Raw genomic sequence first — 24,811 nt, 5'->3', positions numbered from 1 at the left:
TTCGCAAACGCGAAGGGTAAAACTCACTACTTACAATTTACTCTTCGCGATCGCAGGAATAGCTTTGCGATCGCGGAGCACAATGCACTAGATGACAACAGAAGCTCAAAAATCAGATTTTCTAAGTTCAAAATTATCCCGTAGCCTATCCGAAACTCACCCGAGCCTTCGGGGATCCAAACCAAACATGTACACAAGTCCTAAAATATCATACGAACTTGCTCGCGCAATCAAATCACCAAAATAACACCTAGAACTACGAATCGAACACCAAATCAAAGAAAATTTTTAAGAAAACTTTAAAACTTATATTTTTACAGTCGGACGTCCGAATCACGTCAAATCAACTCCGATTCACACTAAATTCGGCAGACAAGTCATAAATATTATAGTGGACCTATACCGGGCTCCTGAACCAAAATACGGACCCGAGGTCAATAAATCCAACATCAGTAATTTCTTAAAAATCATTAAGTTTTCAAGCTTTTAATTTTTCATCAAAATTCTATATCTCGGGCTAGGGACCTCGGAATTTGATTCCGGGCATACGCCCAAGTCCCAAATCATAATACGGACCTACCGAAATTGTCAAAACACTGATCCGGGTCCGTTTGGTAAAAATATTGACCAAAGTCAACTCAATTGAGTTTTAAAGCTCTATTTCACATTTTAATCCGTTTTTCACATGAGAACTTTCCGGGAAAAAATTCGGACTGTGCACATAAGTCGAGGAATGATAAATGATACTTTTTGAGGTCTTAGAACACAGAATTATTTATTAAATTTAAAGATAACATTTTGGGTCATCACAGTATCACTCAAGCTTTATCCTGATCAAGCGCTTCAAGAATAGTTATGTTAATAAAATATAATTATATTAATAAATTATATAACATATAAATATAATTAGATTATATGGAATAACAATGTGTTTATATTAATAATATTCTTATCTAACTTCTTTTGGACTGATTTTTACGAGGAGGGAAACATGAATTCACAATTTGAAAAATAAAATATGAGTTACCAAAAGAAACAAGTTCCCTCCAAAATATTTCCCTCTAATGTTTTTGTGCCTAAATCACAGTCTTCTTTTCCTATTAGAGCCAAAACATAAACTAAAAGAGGCAAAAACCCTAAAATACTAAAAGTCTCAAGATTTGGGGAGCAAAGGTACGCCTCTTCCCCTGCATCAAAGGTATGCCTCTTTTCCTTTAACTTTGATTAACTATTATCCACTAACTCTTTTGCTTTTATGGATGAATTACAAGATTTGAGTGTCTTACAAAATAAAATATTCTAGTTTCATTTTATGTTGAGAATTTAATATTCTTTTTTTTTTGTGTGTGTGTGTGAAAGGGAATATTATTATTAATGTTAGAGAAATATCACATGAGTACTAGTGCCGTTTGCGCTATGGTTATCTTTATTTTAAGAAAAACTTATGATCATTATACTAATTTAGTTATTTCATTCAGTTTATTTTTAATATTAAAAATTATAGTTTGATAAAACTGCATATTGAATTTCTACTTAATTATAAATAGTTATACATCTTGCTTCAATTACTGATGTGGAAATAGTTTGGGACTTAGTGAATAGTAAGCAGCCTTTTTTGTGGGTACGACCGGTTCCATTATTGAAAATGATTGAAAAAAAGGTTACGTTGTGGAATAGGCACCACAAAAGAAGTACTAAAATATTCTGCACTTGGAGCCAATGTGGTTTGATTCTACACGGAGAGCATTTGTGAAGGGGTTCCCTTGATAAGTAGGCCTTGAGCTTCTACTTAATCTCAGAGAACTACCATTTGCTTTTATACTTATTATACGAAATATATTGATGTCTTACAAATACTTGTTTATAATCAGACATGGGTAGAAACGGTCTTCGAAAAAGAAATAATCGATTGACTGATGATCATGAGAAGAACCTCCGAAAAGTTCCAAGAAGGCATTTGTTACAGAAGATTTAACCACACAACATATAGAAAAAGTTGTTTATTCGGGTAATTGCAATAAAGCTTTTATAAAATATAGAATTCTTTATCAATTCATTTTCAATTAGACAACATTTTGTGTTTGTTTAATCATCTAGCTAACCTATATTATAAATTTTCTAGGAAACATGAATATGACAAAAGAGTTGGAATTTAGCTTCCATTATGGTGGCCATTTTATATTTTCTCCTTCTAGAAAATATGTAAGTGGGCAGTTGGTGAAAGCAAGCATTGATATTGATTTTATAGCTTTCTTTGATCTGCTGGATGAAATAAAAAAGCTTTGTAATTTCAATATTCTCGAGGGAGATAAATTTATTTATTTGAGAGGTGATAGAGTTATCAGTGATTGTGATGGGTTAGTGGATGTCATGACGATTCACATATTAAGAATATGCTTCTCAATTATGAGAGGCATAAGGATAAGTCAATTGATATTTATACCCTCAGAAAAAATAATATTTTTATGAGTTCTTTTCTCGAAAAAAATAGTTCTAGGGAGAACTCGTCTGAACAAGTGAGTGAAATAGTTGTGGAAGAATATGAATCAGCAAATTCAATAGGTATTCCTTTTCTTTTATTGATCTTTGTCAATTCTTTCGATATTTTTTACGTGAAGTATATTTATGTAATCTTTAAATGTAGGTACTAACGTTGTGAAAAGAAAAATCAGAGGGCCTACACGATGCGTGAAGATAATCAATTTACAGGAATGACAAAAATTGATCGTCCGATTTGATGAGGATCATCAAGCTGTTGGCGAGAATGCAACCGATTTTACTTGGTTTTTGGGTCAAACAATTAGAAACCGAACTTGTTGCCCATTAAAAGTAAATGGTTGGAAAGAAATAGTGCAAGACAAGATCGACCACATGTGGGACATTATCTTGGTAAGAAAACTAGTAAACTATTAAAGTTTATAATTTTCTTTAATTTTTGGTGGGTTGACAATCTGAGATACTAAGCAAGTTTGATTTTAAATCAATAGTTCTAACTTTTATAATGGTATATTTTATTTTTTATAGGAAAAGTTTAATTTTGATGTCTCTGAGGGAAGAAAAGGTGCAATTCTTGGTCATATGAGTGACCTCTACAGAGACTATAAGCACAAGTTGAAAAATAAGTATTTTGATTCAAAAGCAACTTACCAACTTCGCTTACGGAATAAGCCTAAACTTCTAACTGTAGATGAATGAAAATATTTGGTCAACCTTTGGAGCGGTGATGACTTTCAGGTATTTTATTTAATCTGTTTGGTCTTTTTAAATTATTATATGCTGTAGAAACTAATATTATTAATTTTTTTTAAACTTTCGTGCAGAAGAAAAGCACGCAAAACAAGACAAATAGATCGAAACGTTCCTTGCCTCCATATAGTGGGACCAAAAGTTATGCAAGACTTAGATATGAAATGGTATGAACAACATGATAATTTTTTAGAATAAAGTTATAAGAATTATATTAACGTATCTTATTCAATTAATGAAAATGATTAATATTTTCACAGGAGAAAAAAAATGGAAAAGCTCCATCCCGTGTTGAAGTTTTTTGGAATCTCGCAAGAGAAAAAAAGGAAAACAAGTTGATGCTTTCCAACAAGATGTCATTGTAATGTCAATGTGTTCTATTTTATCTTTATCTCCTTTTAGAGTATACATTTGCTCTTATGTATGATTAATTTGCATTATTAATTGTAGGTTCAATTTGACCAATTAAAAGAGCAGCAAAAAGAAGGAGAAATTTCTTTAAATGATGATGATATCTTTGAAAAAGTACTTGGGGCAGAAAAATATGGATATCTTCGAGCATATGGTCCCGAAAAGAATATCAGTGAATATTTTGGAGGTAGACCAACAAAGATACAACTTATAAAGCAAATAGAATTGACCAGAAAAGAAGCAAATGAGCATGTGGAAGAAGTTAAAAGGGAAGCTAAGAAACAAGTCGAAGAAGTTAAAAGGGAAGTTGATGAAAAAGTTGAAGAAATCAAGAAAGACACTGATAATAAGCTAGTGGAGATGGAAAAACGATGAGAATTTTTTTTTTAAATAATGCTTGCTGCTCGAAATCGACGGCCAAATGATGCAAATCAGATCGTAAGTAACTTATTATACTACTTACTAATATCTTTTTATGTTATCATTTCAAAAAATTATTCTTATTAACAAGTAAAGTTTATCTTTTTCAGCGAAAACACTTTGTTGTACTATTTTCTTATATATTTTTTAATTATTGTTGCAGGTTATGGAATAGTGATAGAAGTATCAAGATTGAGGGGGAGATGAATAAAAAAATTTTGTTTGTAAAAGCGTACTGATATGTTTGAATAACGTAATATTCCACTGTTTTGAATGATATTATTAAATATTTATTAATTTTTTTTAATATTGCATTTATTAAATAATTACAATTGAAGGTATATTTCATGCCAAAAAATGATTCTTATCTACGTTATATGAATTATTGTGGCTAACAGTATTTGAGGTAAAATTCTCAATTAGTAGCTATGAATTTTTGAATCGTAGCAAAACATATGTACAATTGTCACATAGTATAAACATGGCTATACGTTTTTATTTTCATAGCAAATAAAGAATCTTTTGCAACAATTTTATGCTTTGTGGCAAAAAAGAATGAAATTTTAGCTATGCACTTTTGAATTTGTAGCTAAACATGGTTACGTTTTTTAACTTTTCGTAGCAAATAAAGAAAATATTTTGCTTTAATAAGATATATTACATAGCTAAAAGTATGATTTTTAGCTGCAATAAGAAAATATTTGTGGCTGATACTTCAATTCATTGCTATGAATTTTTGATCCGTAGTTGAATACGAGTACTATTGCTACGAAACTAAGCTATAGAAATAGCAACAAAATATAAAGTTACGTGGCAAACAAATCAAATCTTTTGCTACAATACAACACTTTGTAGCTACAAAATAAAGATAGCTATACATTTTATTTGTCATGGCAAAAGAATAAAATTATTGCTATAATCTTCTTTTTCGTGGCAAGAATGTATTATCATCACAGCTAGAACATATAAAATTTCCATAGCAATAAGTATTAGTCCTTAGCCATGAACCATATAAAGTTTGTAGCTAACTTTTAGTTATGCCACTTCTTGCTACGAAAAAAATATTTGTGGCTAAAGTGTTTAGCTACATAAATTTTTATATTTAGCTACAATATATTTTATAACTATATATACATAATGTTGCAGTGATCGCAGTTTTTATTTATATTTCATGTGTTGAGGTTTGAGTTCAGTTTATATTATGTTATTTCGTACAAATGTTACGCTTACCTAGTCATAGAGATTAGGTGCCGTCACCACAAAAAAATTGGGTGGTAGACAATTTGACTCTCTCTTGATTAACGCACGTATTTGTGATCTGTCGATCTTTCATCTCTCTCTCTAGTTTATTACTTATATAAATCACCACGTGATTTCGTACATTTTCTTTCTTACGGTTGATGGCTCGTTTTTGTAGAATATATTCTGACACTTGAATGGATTAAACAACAGAGAAAATAGTATATATATGGACCCTCCACATGGGCTGCTTTGGTAACGTACGCAGTTTCTTTAGTTCAAGTGGCTTTTTCGAAAAGTTAGGTCTAGGGATTTATAACTTGATGTGTTTAATTTGGTAATGATCTGAATTTTATTTTAGTTTAAAAGAGAGAATATCCCATGCTTCAGTAAAAAAATCGGAGATACATATATTATTTAGATTTTTTCTCTTTTGGGGTAACGAAGAATGTTATAGGTAGAGTGAATCAGTAGAGATTGCAACATATATACTAAGACTCTTCTTAAGAAAAGTCCCATTCCAATCAGTGACAGAAAAAGACTAACAAAATAAGGGTTGTAACAATACGTAAAATTGTCACAACAAATTTCATGATAATTAGTTTGACTATCACGTGATAAGTTAAATATAGGGATTAGGGATAATACATACAGACCCGTCAATTATTGCAATGTCTGTTCTTATCGGTAGACAGTAAAGTCATATATGTACGATCTTTATCGCAAAAGTATCTAACATCTGTATGATTGAACGATGCTTATCGAATATGATTCCACGAAATATTTATCCAGACAATGATTGGACCATTTGATAAATTTTTCGAAGATTCTCAAGGCATAGAAGTGCTTAATTAGGAAAGTTTTTGTGGTTGAGGTTTTTGAAAGATTGGAGAAGATAATCTGTCGGATTGGTTTTGCTCATCTTGCCGGAGATGCCATTTTTCCGGTGGAACAATCGCCGGAGTTAGGAAGTCTGGCCTTTGTTGTTAAAACTGGTGTTTTGTCGAACAAAACCTGAATATGAGCCTTTGTATGCAGTGGTAGTTTGGTGGTAATTTAATTTGGGAAGACGACGGTGGAAAATAACTGAAAAAGAAAACAAAAAATAGTAAAATAAAAGAAAAATAACGTGGAAAAGAAAATCGTGAATTGAATTGCTCCCACTTAAATCTGGTTTTGATCTCTCGAGATGATAATTATCGGCATCGAATCGAAGTATGTAGCTGAAAAAATAGAATAATTAAGTTGGAAGGGGTTGCTTTGGTTATCAGGATCGATGGACAGACAAGGATATTTCATGAGTTGGATATTAGTCGGGATAATTAATCTAACATTTTAGTATAAAATGGTTCTCGAGATTGACTAATACTACCTATAATCAAATGCGGAATAAAATAATCTGCATTTTATCACGGAATTGTTAACTTTTATCCCACCAACCAAACTCGACGGCTTTGGGTTTAAGCACAGTGCATGAGGTCATGAACAAAGTTCCATTATTAGGGGATGCAATACTAGTACACATTAAAGTTCACTTAAGAAAAATTAAACTTAGCTAACTACTCCTCATCTGACGATGAAGAAGAATTAGTAGCTGCGAAATACTTTAGTTAATTCCAAAATCAAGCATCTTGATATTTGGTCAAAGACAACTGCTTGATGAATTGCACGACAACTTCAACAGAGTTGTTAGCAGCAAGGGTGATGAAGGTGGCGGCCTCATTGTCGGCGTCGCCACCGCCGGCCAAGTCGGAGAGGGCGCGGATAACGATGTAAGGTGTCTTCTGCTGGTAGCAAATGAGAGCCACTGCTGCACTTTCCATTTCCACAGGACTCACATCAAATTTGTTGTAGATGAAGCTCCTGTAAGCTGCATTGTCTAAGTATATGCTTGCACTTGTTCCTCTGTGTACTCTTGCTACCTTTGGTGTATGACTCAAGCATGTTTTTGCGTCTATACACTCTTCTAATTTCAATCCCTATATAGTTTTACATTACAATATGTCTTGTTAAGCTTTTTTTTTTCTGGAATAAAAGAGGAAAACATGCAGTCTACTTACACACATCAACAAATATTCAGTATTTACTAGCTAGCTATTACTTCCTTACAAGATAAGTGTGCTTTTACTTTTTTAGTGATAATTTGACTAATTTTCAAAAGTTAAATTGACTCAAAAACTATACTAGAAAAACTGTAAATTGCCATCCTTGTCAATATAATAAAAAAATACATTCTAATATGTTTGTCAAAGTTCTTATAAAGTAACGTAATTTGAGACGGATGGGTATCTTATAGCAAACACGAGTTACTTTATAAAGACGATGAAATAGGGTTGTATATCTTCACGTCCACTTCAAATTTATCTAACGTATCTAGAAAAAAGGGTCAGCAATAAAAATTATTTCCTATATATTGAGAGGAGGGTCGTCGGTGTTTGTGCTTTGGAGGGGGGGGGGGTTGATTTTTCATTACTCTCTAATATTTAACGAATACAGAATCCTTTCAGATTTTTTCTACGCTACAACGAATTAACAAACGCTAAGTGTCTAGCTAGTTTTGTCTTTGTCTAGCTAGTTTTGTCTTGAACCAAGCAATTTAAAACTTGTATTATGACCCTCCCAACTAATTATTACGACCATCAAAATATTTAAATTAAATTATCGTACGACATACTCCACTACAACTTGATATTGTAAATGCTTTAGATTTAAAAAAAATATGCGATCCATCCGCCTACTGACACGGTTCGGATTACGAGGGTCAACCTTTTCAACTTTTGGTGTCACGGGCATACGATCTTTAAAATTTTGAAATAAAGTCTATATATTTAGAAACATCATAAAGATTATTACTATAAATCACAGTAATTAATATTTTAAAATAGTTAAAAGGCAAATAAAAAAATCACAATTAAGAAAAACTTATTTGACTTAACTGGTCAGGGAATATAATTTATTACCTCGAGTTTCTTGGCGATTGCAAAGTACTGAGGGTCAACAGGAACCCAAAAGATATGTTGTCTTTCCTCAGGAGTGCCAAATACAGGGAATACTTCTTCCGGTTGGTACCAAACATTGTTAAGAAGATTGTTATGTGAGTTGCAATTTGTCACATTCACAGAGTATTTGGAAATTTTCAAGTATCCAATATCTCTCGTGTAGTCTCCATTCACCTCAAGGGGTAGTTCATTCTGAGGGCCATCTCCATATTTCTGCAGTTTTTTTTATATAAGTTTGTCTTTTGTCAAATTCAGCAGTAATAAAATGGAATTAAGAACAAAAGATTATTTTTTTCTATTTTAACTTAATTGTTCTTCTATCGTTGTTGTTATTTTATTTTGCATAATTCCGATAAGAGTAACTTAAAATTAAAAAAAAATTATCTTCAATTTTAACATGAAAATGACGTAGCTTTATCAGTTTTATTTTATTAAATTTATCAAAAACTTATTTTGTATCAAATATATACACAACAAACACTAGTCCGTTTGTTTAGAAAATTCTTATACGAACGTAACTTCTACGAAAACTGTTGGATCTTGGTCAAGAATTTGGTTCAAGAACGTTAAACTTTTTTTCTACTACTTATAACTTGTTTGACCAAGTTTCCGGAAAGTCAATGGTTTTTTTTGGGGGTTAAAAAAGTGTTTATTTTAGAGATTTTAGGTGTTTAGTCAAACTTTTAGGTAAAAAAAAAGTATGAAAATACTTTTTTATAGTTGCATAAGCTATTTTTAAAGAAGATTTCCCTCTAGAAAACTTGGTCAAGCGCAAATTGCTGCTCTAATATTAGCAAAAGTGCTTTTATAAATTGATTAAACAAACACAAATGACTATTTTTCAAAAGTATTTTTTTAAAAAATAATTATAACAAAAAAAAAAAAAGCACTTTCTATAATAAGCAAATTTTGGAAGCTTGGACAAACAAGAACTTAATAAGTATATTTTTGCTATCCCAAGCTTTGACATAGTTCAAAGTTACTTGTAATGGAGATTAGATGGTTTGACTTTAATTTGTTCAAAGAAGCACCTTTTTTGGAAATAGACGTTTTGTGTGTGTGTGTGTATTGTCACGATAACTCCATTAAAATGTATGGAAAAGTAGCCAAAAACCTGCCAATTCCAAAGAGCAGTATGTGCCCAGTACTGAGGAATAGCAACATCTCCAATATGGAGAGAGGGATTTGCATTTCCTGCAATTCCATAGTGCACCACACCTTTAACCTTGAACAATGCTAGCAACAGTTGTGTTGTTATGCCTGCATTTAGCTGAAAGTAATGCAAAAAGAAAATTCAAAAGCTCAAAATTAGAACGTACGTACATCGTACAACTTCAAATCCATATATATTACTTATAAGGAGTAATTAGTATCACATAAAAAAAGGAAAGAGAAAATACACACACCATGGCAAGTCCAGTCATAACAAGAACAACAGGCTGGTTATCAATATATCCAAACCGAAATCTCCTCCCTTCCATGATTAAAGAAGGAAACAATCAATAAGCAAGTGAATAAAAGAAACATATATTTAAGATTTTGTGTTGTAGAACATTAATTAACTAATTAACTCAGTAGTATAATATGCTTTTATATTATGTTACCTGCATAGTCAATGGTAAGGTTAGTAGGTTTGTAACTAGGGTGTTGAAGAAGAGGATTCATCTCAAACAGGTTAGGAATGACTAATCCCAAGTAAGGTCCTCTTCTGTTAGCCATATCAATCAATTTTTTCGTCTTTCCAGTTGCTGCACCATTTGCTTCTTCTAGGGTTAGTACCACGAAAACAAGAAACAGTGCAAGAAAAAGTTTGGAAACTGCCATATTGGTAGACAGTTTGACAAGTTAATTGGGAGAAGAAGAGAGTATTAAGATTGAAGGTTGAGAAGGGAAGCCAAACAACCCTATGTATTTATAATTACATGTCGCATCCTGACAGCTCCACTACGTTTTTATATTTGAATTTTGTATTACAACACTAGTATTATCCTATCAATATCCAATTTCTTATTATATACTCCTTTTGTCACATTGCTGTATTTAAAAAACTCTATATAATTTCTCATTTTACTCTTAATGAGATAATTTATACACTACTAGAAATTCGCTAAAAACTAACCAAATATTTCCGACCAACGTTGGTCGGTCAAAAAAAGCGACCAAAAACCTTCCAGCTTGGACGGAAACTGAATTTTTTTTTTTATATTTTTTTAAAACTAAATACCGACTAACGTTGGTCGGTAATTGGTCAACGAATTGACCCAACTGGTCAGACTTGCTTAGTCAAGGAAAATTTTGGATTACCGACCAACGTTGGTCGGTAATCTGGACCCAATTTTTTAAATTTTAATAATTATTTTATTATTTAAAATATTTTATAATATTTAAGAATTTATATTTAAAATTACCGACCAACGTTGGTCGGTTAATGAGGGAAAGCATTTATCGACCAACTTTGGTCGGTAATTGTTATTTTCTGCAAAATAACCAACCAAAGTTGGTCGGTTATTACATCAACATTGGTCAAACTTTTGAATTACTTTTATACTTACTATCTAAATAATATAAATGTAGTCCGTTAACACTTTTGTAATACAAATAATGAATACACTAACATATACTATATATAACATGCTGTATATGTAGTTAAAGTAGTACAACGAAGCGTGTGTTTCACACACACAAACATATACTATAACAAGATATATATATATAGTTAAAGTATTACAATGAAGTGTAAGTGTGTGTGTGTGTGTGTGTGTGTGTATATATATACATACACACACACACACACACACACAAAAACATACTTCACTGTAATACTTTAACTATTTATATAGCTTGTTATAGTATATGTTAGTGTGTATATATATAGCTTGTTAAAGTTTGACAATGTTTGACCTATTAATTTAACTCGTTTACTTAATACTAATAACTTCTTTCGTTTATTTAATTTGTGATCTATATATATATATATATATACTAATAATGTGATCCATATATATATATATATACATCTCAAAGATGTTTAGTATTAATTCTTCTATTTTTCATTCATCACTAATAATGCATGACATAGATTAATCGATATAGGTCGAGACGTTTTGTTTTTACTATTAGTCGATATAGGTCAAACGTTTTGTTTTTAATAATCATTGATGCATCTAAGTAAGTTATAAGTCGATGAATCAATTTACAAATAGATATATTTGATGATAAATTATATATACTAATTAGGATCTTCACAAGTCTATCCCTAAAAGCGCTAAGACCACATGGTCGGGTTCTTTTAGGGATAGACTTGTGAAGATCCTAATTAGTATATATACTTTATCATCAAATATATCTATTTGTAAATTGATTCATCGACTTATAATTACTTAGATGCATTGATGAATATTAATCGATGACTCATCAAAACGTCTCGACCTATATATCGATTAATCTATGTCATGCATTATTAGTGATGAACGAATGAAAAATGAAGTTATTAGCATCAATTACTATATAGTGTATGTGTGTGTGTGAGAAATTACTCACATACTTAATTATAACTTAGAAAATTTACTTAGATAGATGCTATTATAATTTATTAAAAGTAAATAGTTAATATAATTATTTATAAAGATTATGCTTATAGTTTATAATTATTTATAATAATTATATAGTTAAATAAAATAGATGCTTATAGTTTATAATATTTTTTTTATAGTTTATAATATTTTAAGAAAAAAAACACAAAATAAATGAATTTATTTTTTTTAAAACGGTCAACACTTATGTAATGTACCGACCAAAATTACCGACCAACTTTGGTCGGTAATTCTGAAATCAGAATTGAAATAACAGGGTAACCCCCATTTCTCTTACCTTCCCCTCTCCTTCTCTATTTCCCTCACTCAATACCTTCCCCTCTCCTTCTCTATTTCCCTCACACAAATTCCATTTCCCACCCCGCGTCGCCACCGCCCAGCACCCGCCGTCGCCACTTCCACCGCCGCCCCTCTCCTTCTCCACCTCCTAAAAATCCTAGGTTTGAAGTACAACCCGTTTATTTATTATTTCTAGGTTTTGTTAATTAGTTATGAATTAGTTTCAATTGATTAGTGTTTCAATTATTTGAACAGTGCATTTTATCGAGGATTAGGGTTTAGGTCTTGTTTTAATTAGTTTTATTAATTAATTAGTTTTGTTAATTAGTCAATTAGTTATGAATTAGTTTTAATTGATGAGTGTTTCAATTTTGAGTTTGTATTGTCTTGAATAGTTTAGTTAGAATTGAATTATTAACTTTGTATTGTCTTGAATAGTTTAGTTAGAATTGAATTATTAACTACGTATTGTCTTGAATAGTTTAGTTAGAATCTAGGGTTTAGGATTTATTCTTGGGAATCGAACTTTTAGGGTATGGGTTGAATTTCTTTAGTTTAGTTAGTTTATGTTTAAACTCGTAGGACATGAATTGAAATTTTAGTTTTTAGGATTTGTTCTTGTGAATTGAACTTTTAGGATATGAATTGAACTTTTAGGATATGAATTGGACCTTTTGGAGATGAATTGAACTTTTAGGATATAAATTGGTATAATTAGGAAAAAATAATTATCTTGAATTAACTAAAAAAGATATAATTAATTTATAATTGTAGAATAAATTAATTTGTTCTTGTGAATCGAACTTTTAGGGTATGGGTTGAATTTCTTTAGTTTAGTTAGTTTATGTTTAAACTTGTAAGATATGGATTGAAATTTTAGTTTTTAGGATTTGTTCTTGTGAATTGAACTTTTAGGATATGAATTGGACCTTTTGGACATGAATTAAACTTTTAGGATATAAATTGGTGTAATTAGAAAAAAATAATTATCTTGAATTAACTAAAAAAGATATAATTAATTTATAATTGTAGAATAAATTAATTTGTTTTTGTGAATCAAACTTTTAGGGTATGGGTTGAATTTCTTTAGTTTAGTTAGTTTATGTTTAAACTCGTAGGATATGAATTGAAATTTTAGTTTTTAGGATTTGTTCTTGTGAATTGAACTTCTAGGATATGAATTGAACTTTTACGATATAAATTGGTGTAATTAGGAAAAAATAATTATCTTGAATTAACTAAAAAGATATAATTAATTTATAATTGTAGAATAAATTATTTTTTTCTTGTGAATCGAACTTTTAGAGTATGGGTTGAATTTCTTTAGTTTAGTTAGTTTATGTTTAAACTCGTAGGATATGAATTAAAATTTTAGTTTTTAGGATTTGTTCTTGTGAATTGAACTTTTAGGATATGAATTGAACTTTTAGGAAATGAATTGGAACTTTTAGGATATGAATTGAACTTTTAGGATATGAAATAAACTTTTAGGATATAAATTGGTATAATTAGAAAAAAATAATTATCTTGAATTAACTAAAAAGATATAATTAATTTATAATTGTAGAATAAATTAATTTGTTCTTGTTTTATTTGTATAGATAGAACATTGTACTTGGATGTACAATGAGAATTATCCAAATCGGCTGGGATTGCGGGAGGATTTTGTAGAAGGGGTTGATGACTTTATTAGACATGCAATGTCACTTCCACCATACCAAAGTGAAGGAGTAATTAGGTGCCCTTGTGTCAGGTACGATTGTATGAAGTTTAAAAAATCGGAGGAAGTTAAGCTTCATCTTTATAAGAAGGGGTTTATAGAGAATTACTTTGTGTGGACTAATCATGGAGAGATCGATGGTAGCCGTGGGATATTTCATAACATGGTTGTTGGTGAAAGTAGTAGGTCGGTGGAGAATACAAATCTTGATTCTAGAATTCAGGATATGGTTGCGGATGCTTTTGGGATGCACTTCGGGGGTGAGCCCAATGAAAATGTTGAACAAACTCCTAATGATGACGCAAAATATTTTTATGAACAGTTAGAGGAAGCTAGTCGTCCACTACGTGAAGGAAGTCCGCACTCTGAGCTGTTTGTTGCAGTTAGATTACTAAGTATCAAATCTGATTGGAATATTTCTCAAGCAGCCATGGACTCTTTCATTGACCTTATGAGTGAACTAGTTGACCATATTATCAACTTACCTGGTGATTTCTATAAGGTAAAGAGATTGGTTTCTAAGTTAGGACTTTCGTCAATGAGAATTGATTGTTGTGAAGATGGTTGCATGTTATATTATAAAGATGGTACAACTTTAGACAGTTGTAAATTTTGCGAAAAGCCTCATTTCAAGAGGCTTTCCAGCGGGAATATGGTCGTTGTCAAGGTGATGCATTATTTACCTCTTATACCTAGGTTAAAGAGGTTATATGCGTCGATGAGTTCTGCTCCTCATATGAGATGGCACTTTGAAAATAGAAGACCACCTGGTGTTATGTGTCATCCTTCATATGGAAAAGCTTGGAAGCACTTTGATAGGACATATCCAGATTTTGCTAGTGAACCAAGGAACATTCGGTTAGGTCTGTGTGCGGATGGCTTCACGCCTTTTTCTATATCTGTGACACCATATTCGTGTTGGCCTATCTTTCTTACACCTTATAATCTACCACCTGAGTTGTATATGACTAGTCCATATATATTCTTAAATTGTATTATCCCCAATCCACGTAATTCGAAAAGTTTGATTGATGTATATTTGCAACCTTTAATTTGTGAGCTAAAACAATTGTGGTATGATGGTCTTGAAACATATGACATATCAACCAAGCAGAATTTCAATTTGCGTGCTAATTTAATGTGGACTATTAACAAATTTCCTGCGTATGGAATGTTGTCTGGGTGGATGACTGTTGGGAAGCTAGCTTGTCCTTACTGCATGGAAAATAGTAAAGCGTTCACTTTGAAACATGGCCGAAAGCAATCATGGTTTGATTGTCACCGTCAATTCTTGCTTGATGATCATGAGTTTAGAAGAATGAAAAATGCATTCAAAAAGAATAAAGTGGAATATAATTCTCCACCTCCGATACTTTCAGGTGAGGAAATTTGGGAGAGGGTCTAGAACTTCAGTAAAGTTACTGATGCTCCACCTTATAGATTCCTCGGATATGGTGTTAATCATAATTGGACGAAACAGAGTATATTTTGGGAGTTGCCTTATTGGAAGGATAATCTTCTCCGACACAACCTTGATGTAATGCATATTGAGAAGAATTATTTTGACAATTTGTTCAACACAGTGATGGATGTTAAAGGTAAGACAAAAGATAACCCGGAGGCTAGAATGGACTTACAAGAATATTGTAGGTAGCCTGAATTATACTTGCAGACAGCAAACAATGGTAAGGTGTTCAAGCCCAAAGCAAGTTACACATTCACTTTGGAGGAAAGACGACAAATTTGTGATTGGGTTACAAAACTGAAGATGCCTGAGGGTTATGCATCGAATCTTGGAAAAAAAGTAGATATGGAGGTAGGGAAGTTGAGCCATTTGAAAAGTCATGACTGCCATGTTTTCATGAAGACCTTAGTGCTTATTGCATTTTGTGGTTTGCTTGAAAGAATCTGGAAACCCATCACAGAGGTTAGTTTATTTTTTAAAGACTTGTGTTCTACCACATTAAGGGAAGAAAACCTACTTCGGATGGATCAGAACATTCGTGTAATTTCTAGCAAGATGGAAAAAATATTTTCATGTGGTTTCTTTGATGTGATGGAACACCTTCCAATACACCTTGTACACGAGGCACGACTTGGAGGGCCTGTTCAATGCAGATGGATGTATCCCTTTGAGAGGTAATATTATAAGTTTGATATAATATTCTATTTTATTTGAATGTTCTTGGCTAACATGACATTATGTAGGACAATTGGCAAATGCAAACAATTTGTTAAGCAGAGGAATAGGATTGAAGGATCTATATGCGAAGCCTATCTTGCAAAGAAAACTGCACATTTTTGTTCTTATTATTTTGAGAGAAACGTGTCATGTTCTAGGAATAGGCCCAATAGGCACACGGTCGAATGTGTGAATGATCCATTATATCTACCAATGTCCATATTCAATAAACCAGGCCGATGTTCTAAGGATGTTAGAAAGAGAAGTTTGAGTGATATGGAGTACAAGTCAGCTACACTTCATGTGTTGCTAAATTGTCCCGAAGTTTTACTATTTCTCAAGTAAGTATTGATTTATTAGTTATCAAAATGTAAAATTTACTGTGACTACATATTGATGTTTGATGTGTCATAGTCACTTCGTGGGTCAATTTGGCCATGATGTTGTATATACGAGATTTAATACGTGGTTCAAACAGTTTGTAAGTGTGTGTGTGTGTGTGTGTGTGTATATATATACACATAGTGAATGTATAAAAATTGATTCATAAGTTGTGCTAACTTATGAATTTTTTAACACTATGTAGGTAAATAATCCAAATAATGGTGTAAATCAATTTTTGAAAGATATATCTTGGGGACCTGGGCTTCAGGTCACAACAATGTCTAAGTACATAGTAAATGGTTATAAGTTTCATACAGAGGATTGCTCTAAAAATAAAAATAGCAACAACAGCGGGGTGTGGGGTCAAGGTGATGATGGTAACCAAGTTGGAGATATTGATTATTATGGTGTGGTCAAAGAAATATTACAACTAGAATATACAGGTTGGCCATATAAGAAATTGATACTCTTTAGTTGCAAGTGGTTTGACCCAAATCCAACAAGAGGTACAAGAGTACACCACCAAAATAACATAATTGAGGTTAATCATACGAGGGAGTATGATCGCTATGATCCTTGTATAATTGCACATAACGTTAGGCAAGTGTATTATGCTCCTTATCCATTGCGGCGGAATAAGTCTGATTGGTGGGTTGTAATAAAAACTAAGCATGTAGGTAGGGTGGAAGTTGAGAATGTGTTAGATGTTGCATATCAAAACGATATCTCCAGTATTCACCAAATAGTGGACGATCAGTTAGAAGATGATTTGGAACATCCTGAACGTATATTGGAAGAAGTTGATATAAATGAAGTAACAATTATAGAAAATGAGGACGAAGAATCAACTGATGAAGCTCAAACAAGTGAGGACGAAGAATTCTCTGACGAGGAACAATACGTCGATGGGGATTAAAAAGTTGGTTTTTTAAAGCACTCTCGTTTTATAGCTAGTTTCTTATATGTTTCAATCTAAATGTGTATTATATTATGCAGATAGCAAGCAAGGGTCAATGTAACAATGACCCTACTAGTTCTCGGGGTCGAGAAAAGGGTAGGAAGGGAAAGAGGAGGGTAGAAAATAATAGTCCCTCTTGTCCACCCTTTTCAGAGATGTCTATGTCTTATCCTCCACCACACGGCTATACTGAGCTGCCACATCAACACGAGCTGTACACCTTCATTCAGACACCAGGTCTTCCATCATAGGACGTAAGACTATACGTTTGACAGACAGTCCAACTGCCTCACAGCCATCTGCATCGCAGCCATCTACATCACATCTACGTGGATCACATCCCTACATATCACAGTCACATGGATCGCATCCATCCATGTCACAGCCACTCGGGTCACAGCCATCAGTATCATATCCACTTGGGTCGCATCCAACTATGTCGCAGTCACAGAGATCGCAACCATCTTCATTATCGACTCTATCTATTGCAGGCCTTCGCCTGCGAGGCAGTAGCTCTGATCGGCCTACACCGTCTTCACATGCCTCTGATACACATGCTTCGGATGGTGATGACGAGGTAGTGCATTATGATCGATATGGCAGGATCATCATAGTCCCTGAGGGTGATGGGTAAGTGTTATTCATTATTTTTGCGTCTATTGATTTGTAACATTTTTACTAAGATATTAATATGTTTTTATTGTTAAATTGCAGGTTCAGGCCGGGTAATACGACTAAGAAGATAATCACCAATGCCATCAGAAAGCTTTATGATGGCCCTTATGCAACTTGGACTGATTGCCCATTCTCGCTTAAGGAGCAAATTTTCAATCAATTTAAGGTACAAATGTTCTTTTAAACAGTTTAATAATTTATATTTATGATGTTTCTATCTAATATTTAACTTTTGAAATACAGAGCAAGTGTGTATGGGAAGACCACTATAGCGCGAAAGTGGCTGCAAATTTTCATCATAAAGCTCGCAAGAGATTGGCGGATGCTTTCTCGGATGCTAGAAAGAAGAACAAGAGGCCTAGCTAGTTACTTGAGAATTTGTGGAATGATTTGCAAAGGCAATGGCTTACCGCGGAGTTCTTAGAGAGGAGCGAAAAAGGAAAGAAAGCTCTCGCATCCGAGAAGGGAGGCTCCTTGCACACTGGAGGTGCGATCAGCCTAGGGACAATAAAAAGAAGATTAGTACGTAATTTCTTAAATTATTTTATTTTTCTAAGTATATCTATTCTGTTTATTAACTAAATTAATTTATTTTCAGGAAAAGAAGAATGAGCGTCCAATGAGTCATGATGAGCTATTCATGGAGATGCATATTGTGAAGAAGAAGAAAGAGGGGGATCAAGATAGGTGGGTCGAGGACCGAGCCTCGACTGTATATGTAAGCTTTCAATTTTATTTAAGTATTATAATTTACTTTTATAAAAAAATTGAAATACTGATTTAATTTAAAATAATATAGGGTCGCTATCAAAGTAACGTGGAGGAATTCATCCGTAGTCATCCAGCTGGTGAATCGGGTGAGCCAACCTAACCTTCGGACGAGGATGCTGAAAGAATATGGTTGGAGTCTGTTGGCGGTCCAAAATGGGGGAAGGTATACGGGCTTCCTACTAAAAACTTTCATCGCTATAAGTGTGGAATGCGAGGAATAGGGACTTCCTCGCAAGGCGAGCAACATAATAGGGAGAGCCTATATGCTATGCGAGAGACAGTAGCAAAGCTCACATCCGAGCTAGAAACGGCCAAGGAAAGAGAAAGGCTTAGATATGCTCAATTCCTTGGCATGCAAGCTCAGATCAGAACTCTCCTATATAATGGAGCTTTTCCGTTGCCCCGATCTCGTGAGTCATCTCCAGAGGGTCGACCTCCATGTGATCGTTCCTCCCGTCCTGCTCGTGATCGTTCTTCCCGTCCTCCACAAGACCGTTCTTTATACTGTCTTGTAAATGAAAGTTCATTAGACGGTGATGATGATATTGTAGAAAATACCCCTTGACTTTTATATACTTTGAACTAGACAAATAGAACCAGTTTTGAATTAGTTGTAATTAGTTTTAACTTGGTTTTAGATTTTTATGTTCAATTGAACTTTAATTTGTTAGTTTTAAAGTATTTATTGAATGTTTTGGTTGTTGTTGTTGTGTTGTTGTTGTTGTTATTGTTATTAGGTGTATTGGTATGCTGGCAGGTGGGTGTAGCTGCCAAAACAGGCATTTTATGCCAAAATTAAACCCAGAAAAACCGACCAAAGTTGGTCGGTTTTTAATAAAAAAAAAGTTATTCCAAAATACCGACCAAAGTTGGTCGGTTAATGAACATTAAATTCCTAGAATTCAGCATTACCGACTAACTTTGGTCGGTATTTTGCCTGCGCTACTGAGGTTACCGACCATAGTTGGTCGGTAATATTTAATTTTAATTATTTTTAAAAAAATATATATTTTCAATTACCGACCAAAGTTGGTCGTTTTTTTTTAAATTTTAATAATTAATAAAAAATATAATTTATTTAAACCGACCAACTTTGGTCTGTAAAATTAAATTAATAAAATATGTTTCCGACCAAAGTTGGTCGGTAAGTACTTAAACTTGTCAGATAGTCGTTTTAAGCTACCGACCAACGTTGGTTGGTAATTTCCAACCAACTTTGGTCGGTAAGCCATTCCGACCATCAAAACACCGTCCACACCCTAATAGTCGCATTTTGGTCGGTAATTGGCCATAACCGACCAACTTTTGTCGGTTTTTTTGGTCAGTTTTTAGCTGATTTCTAGTAGTGATAGTTACACCGTCCATGGCGTATTTTATATCACAAGCATCAAAAGTCTTACTCAAACACAACAAATTAGGACAGAAGGAGTATCAAATAGAGGTGCATATAGTTGAACTGTATATATTATTCTATCGTTGTTTACCCGAAAAATGGATAGAGTTGAATTATACGTAGTTCTAAGGATACGTGGTATAACTTGGCACAAATCGGAAAGTAAGTAGAAATATATTTCGTATTGACTGTATAAAGAATAAAATACAAACCAAACTGAGTGAAAAATGGTTCATGAACAAGCAAGACGAATCAATATACAAAACCCAAAAAAGGATAATCTCTATATGAATAGCAGTATGTTTTTCTCTGTGAATATCAATAATATGAGAGTGTATGAATGCCTTAATGTTGGATCCTTCTATAAAAATAGTAGCTATCCTTCTTATAGTGGAGGAATCCTACTTTAGATATAATTAAAATACATAGTGGGGATCCCATGATAGATTAGCCTTCCAAATTCTCGCCGAGATTCTCTTCCTTAGTGCGGCTGTAACGACTCTTGTCTCCTGGCTCAATCTTGGTCGGATTTGGTATTGGTCAATTTCCAGACATAGAGCTCGATATTAACTCAAGCTCGATATTGACTCGGGGCTCAGTATCGAATCGGGCTAGATATTGGTCGGTCTCTGGCTCTTAAGCTCGATGACACCGCTTCACTTCATAGTTCGATTTGAACTCGAACTCGGTAATGACTTCGAGCTCGGTATTTGATCGGTCCTAAAAATTTGAGTTTGGTAATCTGGATTCAGATCTCATCTTGATATTATGAAGATGACCTTCGGTCCATTATGTTCCAATCTTGACTAACCATACGAAGGTCGAAACCGGTTTTGACCGTATACAGATAGTCCTCTCGTTTCTCGGGAAGAATGTGGCGAGAAATGACATGATTTTCCAACGGTATAACTAGATTACACTGACGTTTGCATCGAGCCCGACCATGACGTACGTGATAGATGTCCCGTCGGTTCAGTTACCAAGGCATTAAATGCATGTCATACGATGGTCGGCCATTGCCGATATTGAACTATCATTGCCGACCCTATAAATAGCTCTTCTTTTTACCATTTTTTTACTTTTACATCTCCAATTTCCAAATCTTCTAAATTTGTTTTCATATCTTCTGAGTTCTTCATCTGTAAATCTATGATTTTCACTGCAAAATCCCTCTTCAGAACACCAAATCTTGTAATCTTCCTCTATCTTCAATCTTCAAACCCAAATGGCGAAAACGTCAAAAACCGTTCCTCAAAAAGAAAAAGCTTCTTCTTCGCGGATCGCCGGCAATAAAACACCGGTGGAGCCACGACCTGAGGAGTGTGTTCCCGGGGGTGTGTTCTTACCTATGATTTTTAAGATCGACAAATCCTCGCCGGTTCCAGTTTGATGCGAGCCAGTATCGAGGTATATGTGCTTGATAACCGAGGGACATCTTAAATAGTTAAGGAAAGATTGCAACTGGGACAACAAAGAAGTGATAATCCAGGCTCCCGAAGAAGATATTACTACTCATGTGAAAAGGTTTTTAAGTGTTTATACTTACCTTTCCACATTGAGCACACTCGACCCAGTTGTCATCGATTTTTGCCGCCAATACCAAATAACCCTAGGCCAAATCCATCCTTCTTTTGGGGGGATCGTTATTCTGATCCGCTTCTTTGGAACAAAGTCGAGAGGATGCCTTTCACCCTCGACCACCTCATTAGATTATACAGCCCCCGCCTCTATCAAGGTGGGTTAATAAAATCCAGCGTCGGGCTAACAAAGTTTTGTTTTTTTAGCATAGACGAGGACAAGGACCGAGGCTGGAGGGGCATGTTCGTTTGAGTGGAGACTTCCGACCTAATCCCGGCCGAGAAGATGCCAAATTCCGAGGAATGGAATATGAAGCGTAAGTATAATTCTACTGTTAGATCTTATTATTTTGCTCCTTCGTTTCTTTCTCACCGATATCCTTTTCCATGATGTAGTGGTTGCTTGGATGCTCGGTGCTATTCCTAACCTTGAGAGCTGGGTATGAGACCTGGCTTCGACCTCCACATATGCCAAGCGTTCGTGGCGTGACTTATCAAAGGGCTGATGGGAGGCTAAAACTCATGGTAAGCCTCTTTCCTATGTCTTCAATGATTCGAACAAAATGACTTTTTTATACTTAACCAATTTTCTTGTGTGGAGGCCTGGGCAAATATGCGGTCATGAGGCCCTCGTCTGGCGAGGAAGAGACTCTGGCCCCGATTCTGAAATCGGCGAAGGACAACAAGAGAAAAAGGGCCTCTACTTTCGAGGATCCAAAACTTAAGACAAAGACGGCTCGTCAACCGAGGAGGAATACCATCCTTTGACCAAAGTATCAGTTCGGCCTCTAAGGGATGAAGAAGAAGAAGAAGAAGAAGAAGAAGAAGAAAATGACGGGTCCATACTGGTGGCCCGAGTGAAGAAAACCATCGATGCCCCAAAGGCATCTGGGTCGATGGCGGTTGATGAGGCTCCATCTCGAACTGAGGGGATATCGGAGAAGGACTCGGACAAAGTCCCTGAGTCATTGGAGATCAAAGATGCCTCCCACCGAAGTTAACAAACGGTGGGTATATATGAAGGGTCCGACCCTGAAGCTCTTCAAACTAAGGAGAACGCCCCAAGCGACTCGCTTGGGGGCAACAGTAATTGGAGACTCGCCTACTCTCCCTGCTTTTTTCGAAGGGGCAATTCCGGAAGCCCGAGCTTTGGGGACCCTCGAGGTAGATAGGGCCCATGAGGGAGAGGACCCCTTTCGTGATTTGTTTATCGGTATCGAGGATGCTAACGTCCCGAGTGATGCGTCGGGTCTTTTCTTCGAGGTTCAATGATCCTTGAATCGGGTAAGTCTCGATTCCCTTTGTTGATGTCATATTTTTCCATTTTCTGCCTAACTTTTTCTCTTTTTCGTATAGCCTTTAGCTCTTCATCAAGAGGAGTTTTCCAAGTCTTGGGCAGAGCTGAGCCGACGTGAGGCCGACTTCCGAGGGCTTTTGAAGGAGAGAAATGCCCTCAAACTTCTTAGTGGGCAGAAAGTGGAAGAGATCAAAGATCTTCGAGCCGAGTTGGCCAAGGCTCACCAAGATCAGACATACCTGATCGAGCAGGTAATGAAAATTTTAAAAGATCATGGGCTCGACTCGGGAATGGTGGCTAACATTTCAATCTCACAGCTGCAGCAGAAGATTGAGAGGATCGAGCAATTTCGTGAGGAGGTCGACACGATAAATGCGGAGTCCTTGGGATGGAAAGAAGGTATGGACCGTCTTGCTGCAGAGAAAGAGACCGCTTGAGCTCAATTATCATTGGTCGAAAGTCAACTTCAAGGCATGAAGGAAAAGAGCTCGGCTCAAGCAAGAAAAATAGAGGAGCTCGAAGCTCGGTTGGCTTCCGCATTTGCCAAGGCCGAGAAAGCAAAGGCTGATATAGATGCAATCGTGGCCGTCTATCTGGCCGATGCTGAAGCCGTTCAAGCACAAGCGAGAGAGGCAGCCGAGACCGCTCAAACTCGAGCACATTGGGTTGTTGAACTCGCCAAATGCCAATCTCGGAGGGAAACCCTCGAGGAGATCCATGCTCGAGGTTTTGATCTTACCGAAGAGATACTAAAGGCTAAAGAACTTGAAGCTGATGTTGGAGCCCTGGCTTTCGATGATGATGATGAGAGCAAGAGTAGGTCTGAGAGCGGGGAGGAGCCCGATGGAGAAGAGACTGCCCCCGGAGATAATCAGGAAACTTAGGGTTTTTTCTATTTTGATCTTTTTGTGTAGGGTCCTGAACGGACCTTGTAAATACTTTTATATATATATATATAAAGAGCTTTTTCCTTTTCCGACTTGTCTTTGTCTTATTCTCTGCCTTGTGAAGATTTTGTTTCATTCATGCCTTATGGAAGTTTTCATAAGTTCGAGGCTTTAGGCAATTTGATCGAAGTCAGACCTTGTAGTCTTTATAACCGAGTGAGTGTTTGCTTGAGCTCGAAGTAAGAGTGGCCCTTAGGCTTAATAGTCGAGTGGGTGTTTGCTCGAACTCGAAGTATGAGTGGCCCTTAGGCTTTATGGTTGAGTGAGTGATTGCTCGAACTCGAAGTGAGAGTAGCCCTTAGGCTTTACGGTCGAGTGAGAGTTTTGCTCGAACTCGAAGTGATGCAGCCCTTAGGCTTAATAGTTGAGTGAGTGTTTGCTCGAAATCGAAGTAAGAGTAGCCCTTAGGCTTAATAGTCGAGTGAGTGTTTGCTCGAACTTGAAGTAATGTAGCCCGTAGGCTTAGTAGTCGAGTGAGTATTTGCTCGAACTCGAAGTAATGTGGCCCGTAGGCTTTATGGTCGAGTGAGTGTTTTGCTCGAACTCGAAGTGATGTAGCCCTTAGGATTAATAGTCGAGTGAGTATTTGCTCGAACTCGGAGTAATGCAGCCCGTAGGCTTAGTAGTCGAGTGAGTGTTTGCTCGAACTTGAAGTAAGAGTAGCCCTTAGGCTTAATAGTCGAGGGAGTGTTTGCTCGAACTTGAAGTAATGTAGCCTGT

At 34.9% G+C, this 24,811-nt stretch overlaps 2 protein-coding genes and 1 long non-coding RNA gene across 3 annotated transcripts; 2 read left to right on the top strand and 1 right to left on the bottom strand.

Annotated features, from left to right (window-relative positions):
• Nucleotides 1-1,827: 1,827 nt before the first annotated feature.
• Nucleotides 1,828-4,336, top strand: LOC104092283 (uncharacterized). Its single transcript, XR_685411.4, has 8 exons — nucleotides 1,828-2,008; nucleotides 2,123-2,562; nucleotides 2,645-2,889; nucleotides 3,025-3,234; nucleotides 3,321-3,413; nucleotides 3,507-3,607; nucleotides 3,697-4,095; nucleotides 4,241-4,336. It is a non-coding gene; the product is annotated as an uncharacterized lncRNA (long non-coding RNA).
• A 2,454-nt stretch (nucleotides 4,337-6,790) lies between these two features.
• On the bottom strand, nucleotides 6,791-10,300 carry LOC104092282 (bark storage protein A). Its single transcript, XM_009597827.4, has 5 exons — nucleotides 9,920-10,300; nucleotides 9,722-9,789; nucleotides 9,430-9,585; nucleotides 8,277-8,528; nucleotides 6,791-7,295 (listed from the first exon to the last, which is right to left on the bottom strand). Exons 1-5 carry the CDS (start codon nucleotides 10,137-10,139, stop codon nucleotides 6,939-6,941), a joined length of 1,053 nt encoding a protein of 350 aa, XP_009596122.1. The 5' UTR covers nucleotides 10,140-10,300; the 3' UTR covers nucleotides 6,791-6,938.
• Nucleotides 10,301-23,617: 13,317 nt separating this feature from the next.
• LOC138897798 (uncharacterized) lies at nucleotides 23,618-24,028 on the top strand. Its single transcript, XM_070183813.1, has one exon. The coding sequence runs from the start codon at nucleotides 23,618-23,620 to the stop codon at nucleotides 24,026-24,028; it is 411 nt and encodes a 136-aa protein (XP_070039914.1).
• Nucleotides 24,029-24,811: the final 783 nt, after the last annotated feature.

This window comes from Nicotiana tomentosiformis, chromosome 8, assembly GCF_000390325.3.
Source record: "Nicotiana tomentosiformis chromosome 8, ASM39032v3, whole genome shotgun sequence".
Taxonomy (NCBI): domain Eukaryota; kingdom Viridiplantae; phylum Streptophyta; class Magnoliopsida; order Solanales; family Solanaceae; genus Nicotiana; species Nicotiana tomentosiformis.
This window is presented reverse-complemented; position numbering and strand designations above follow the sequence as displayed.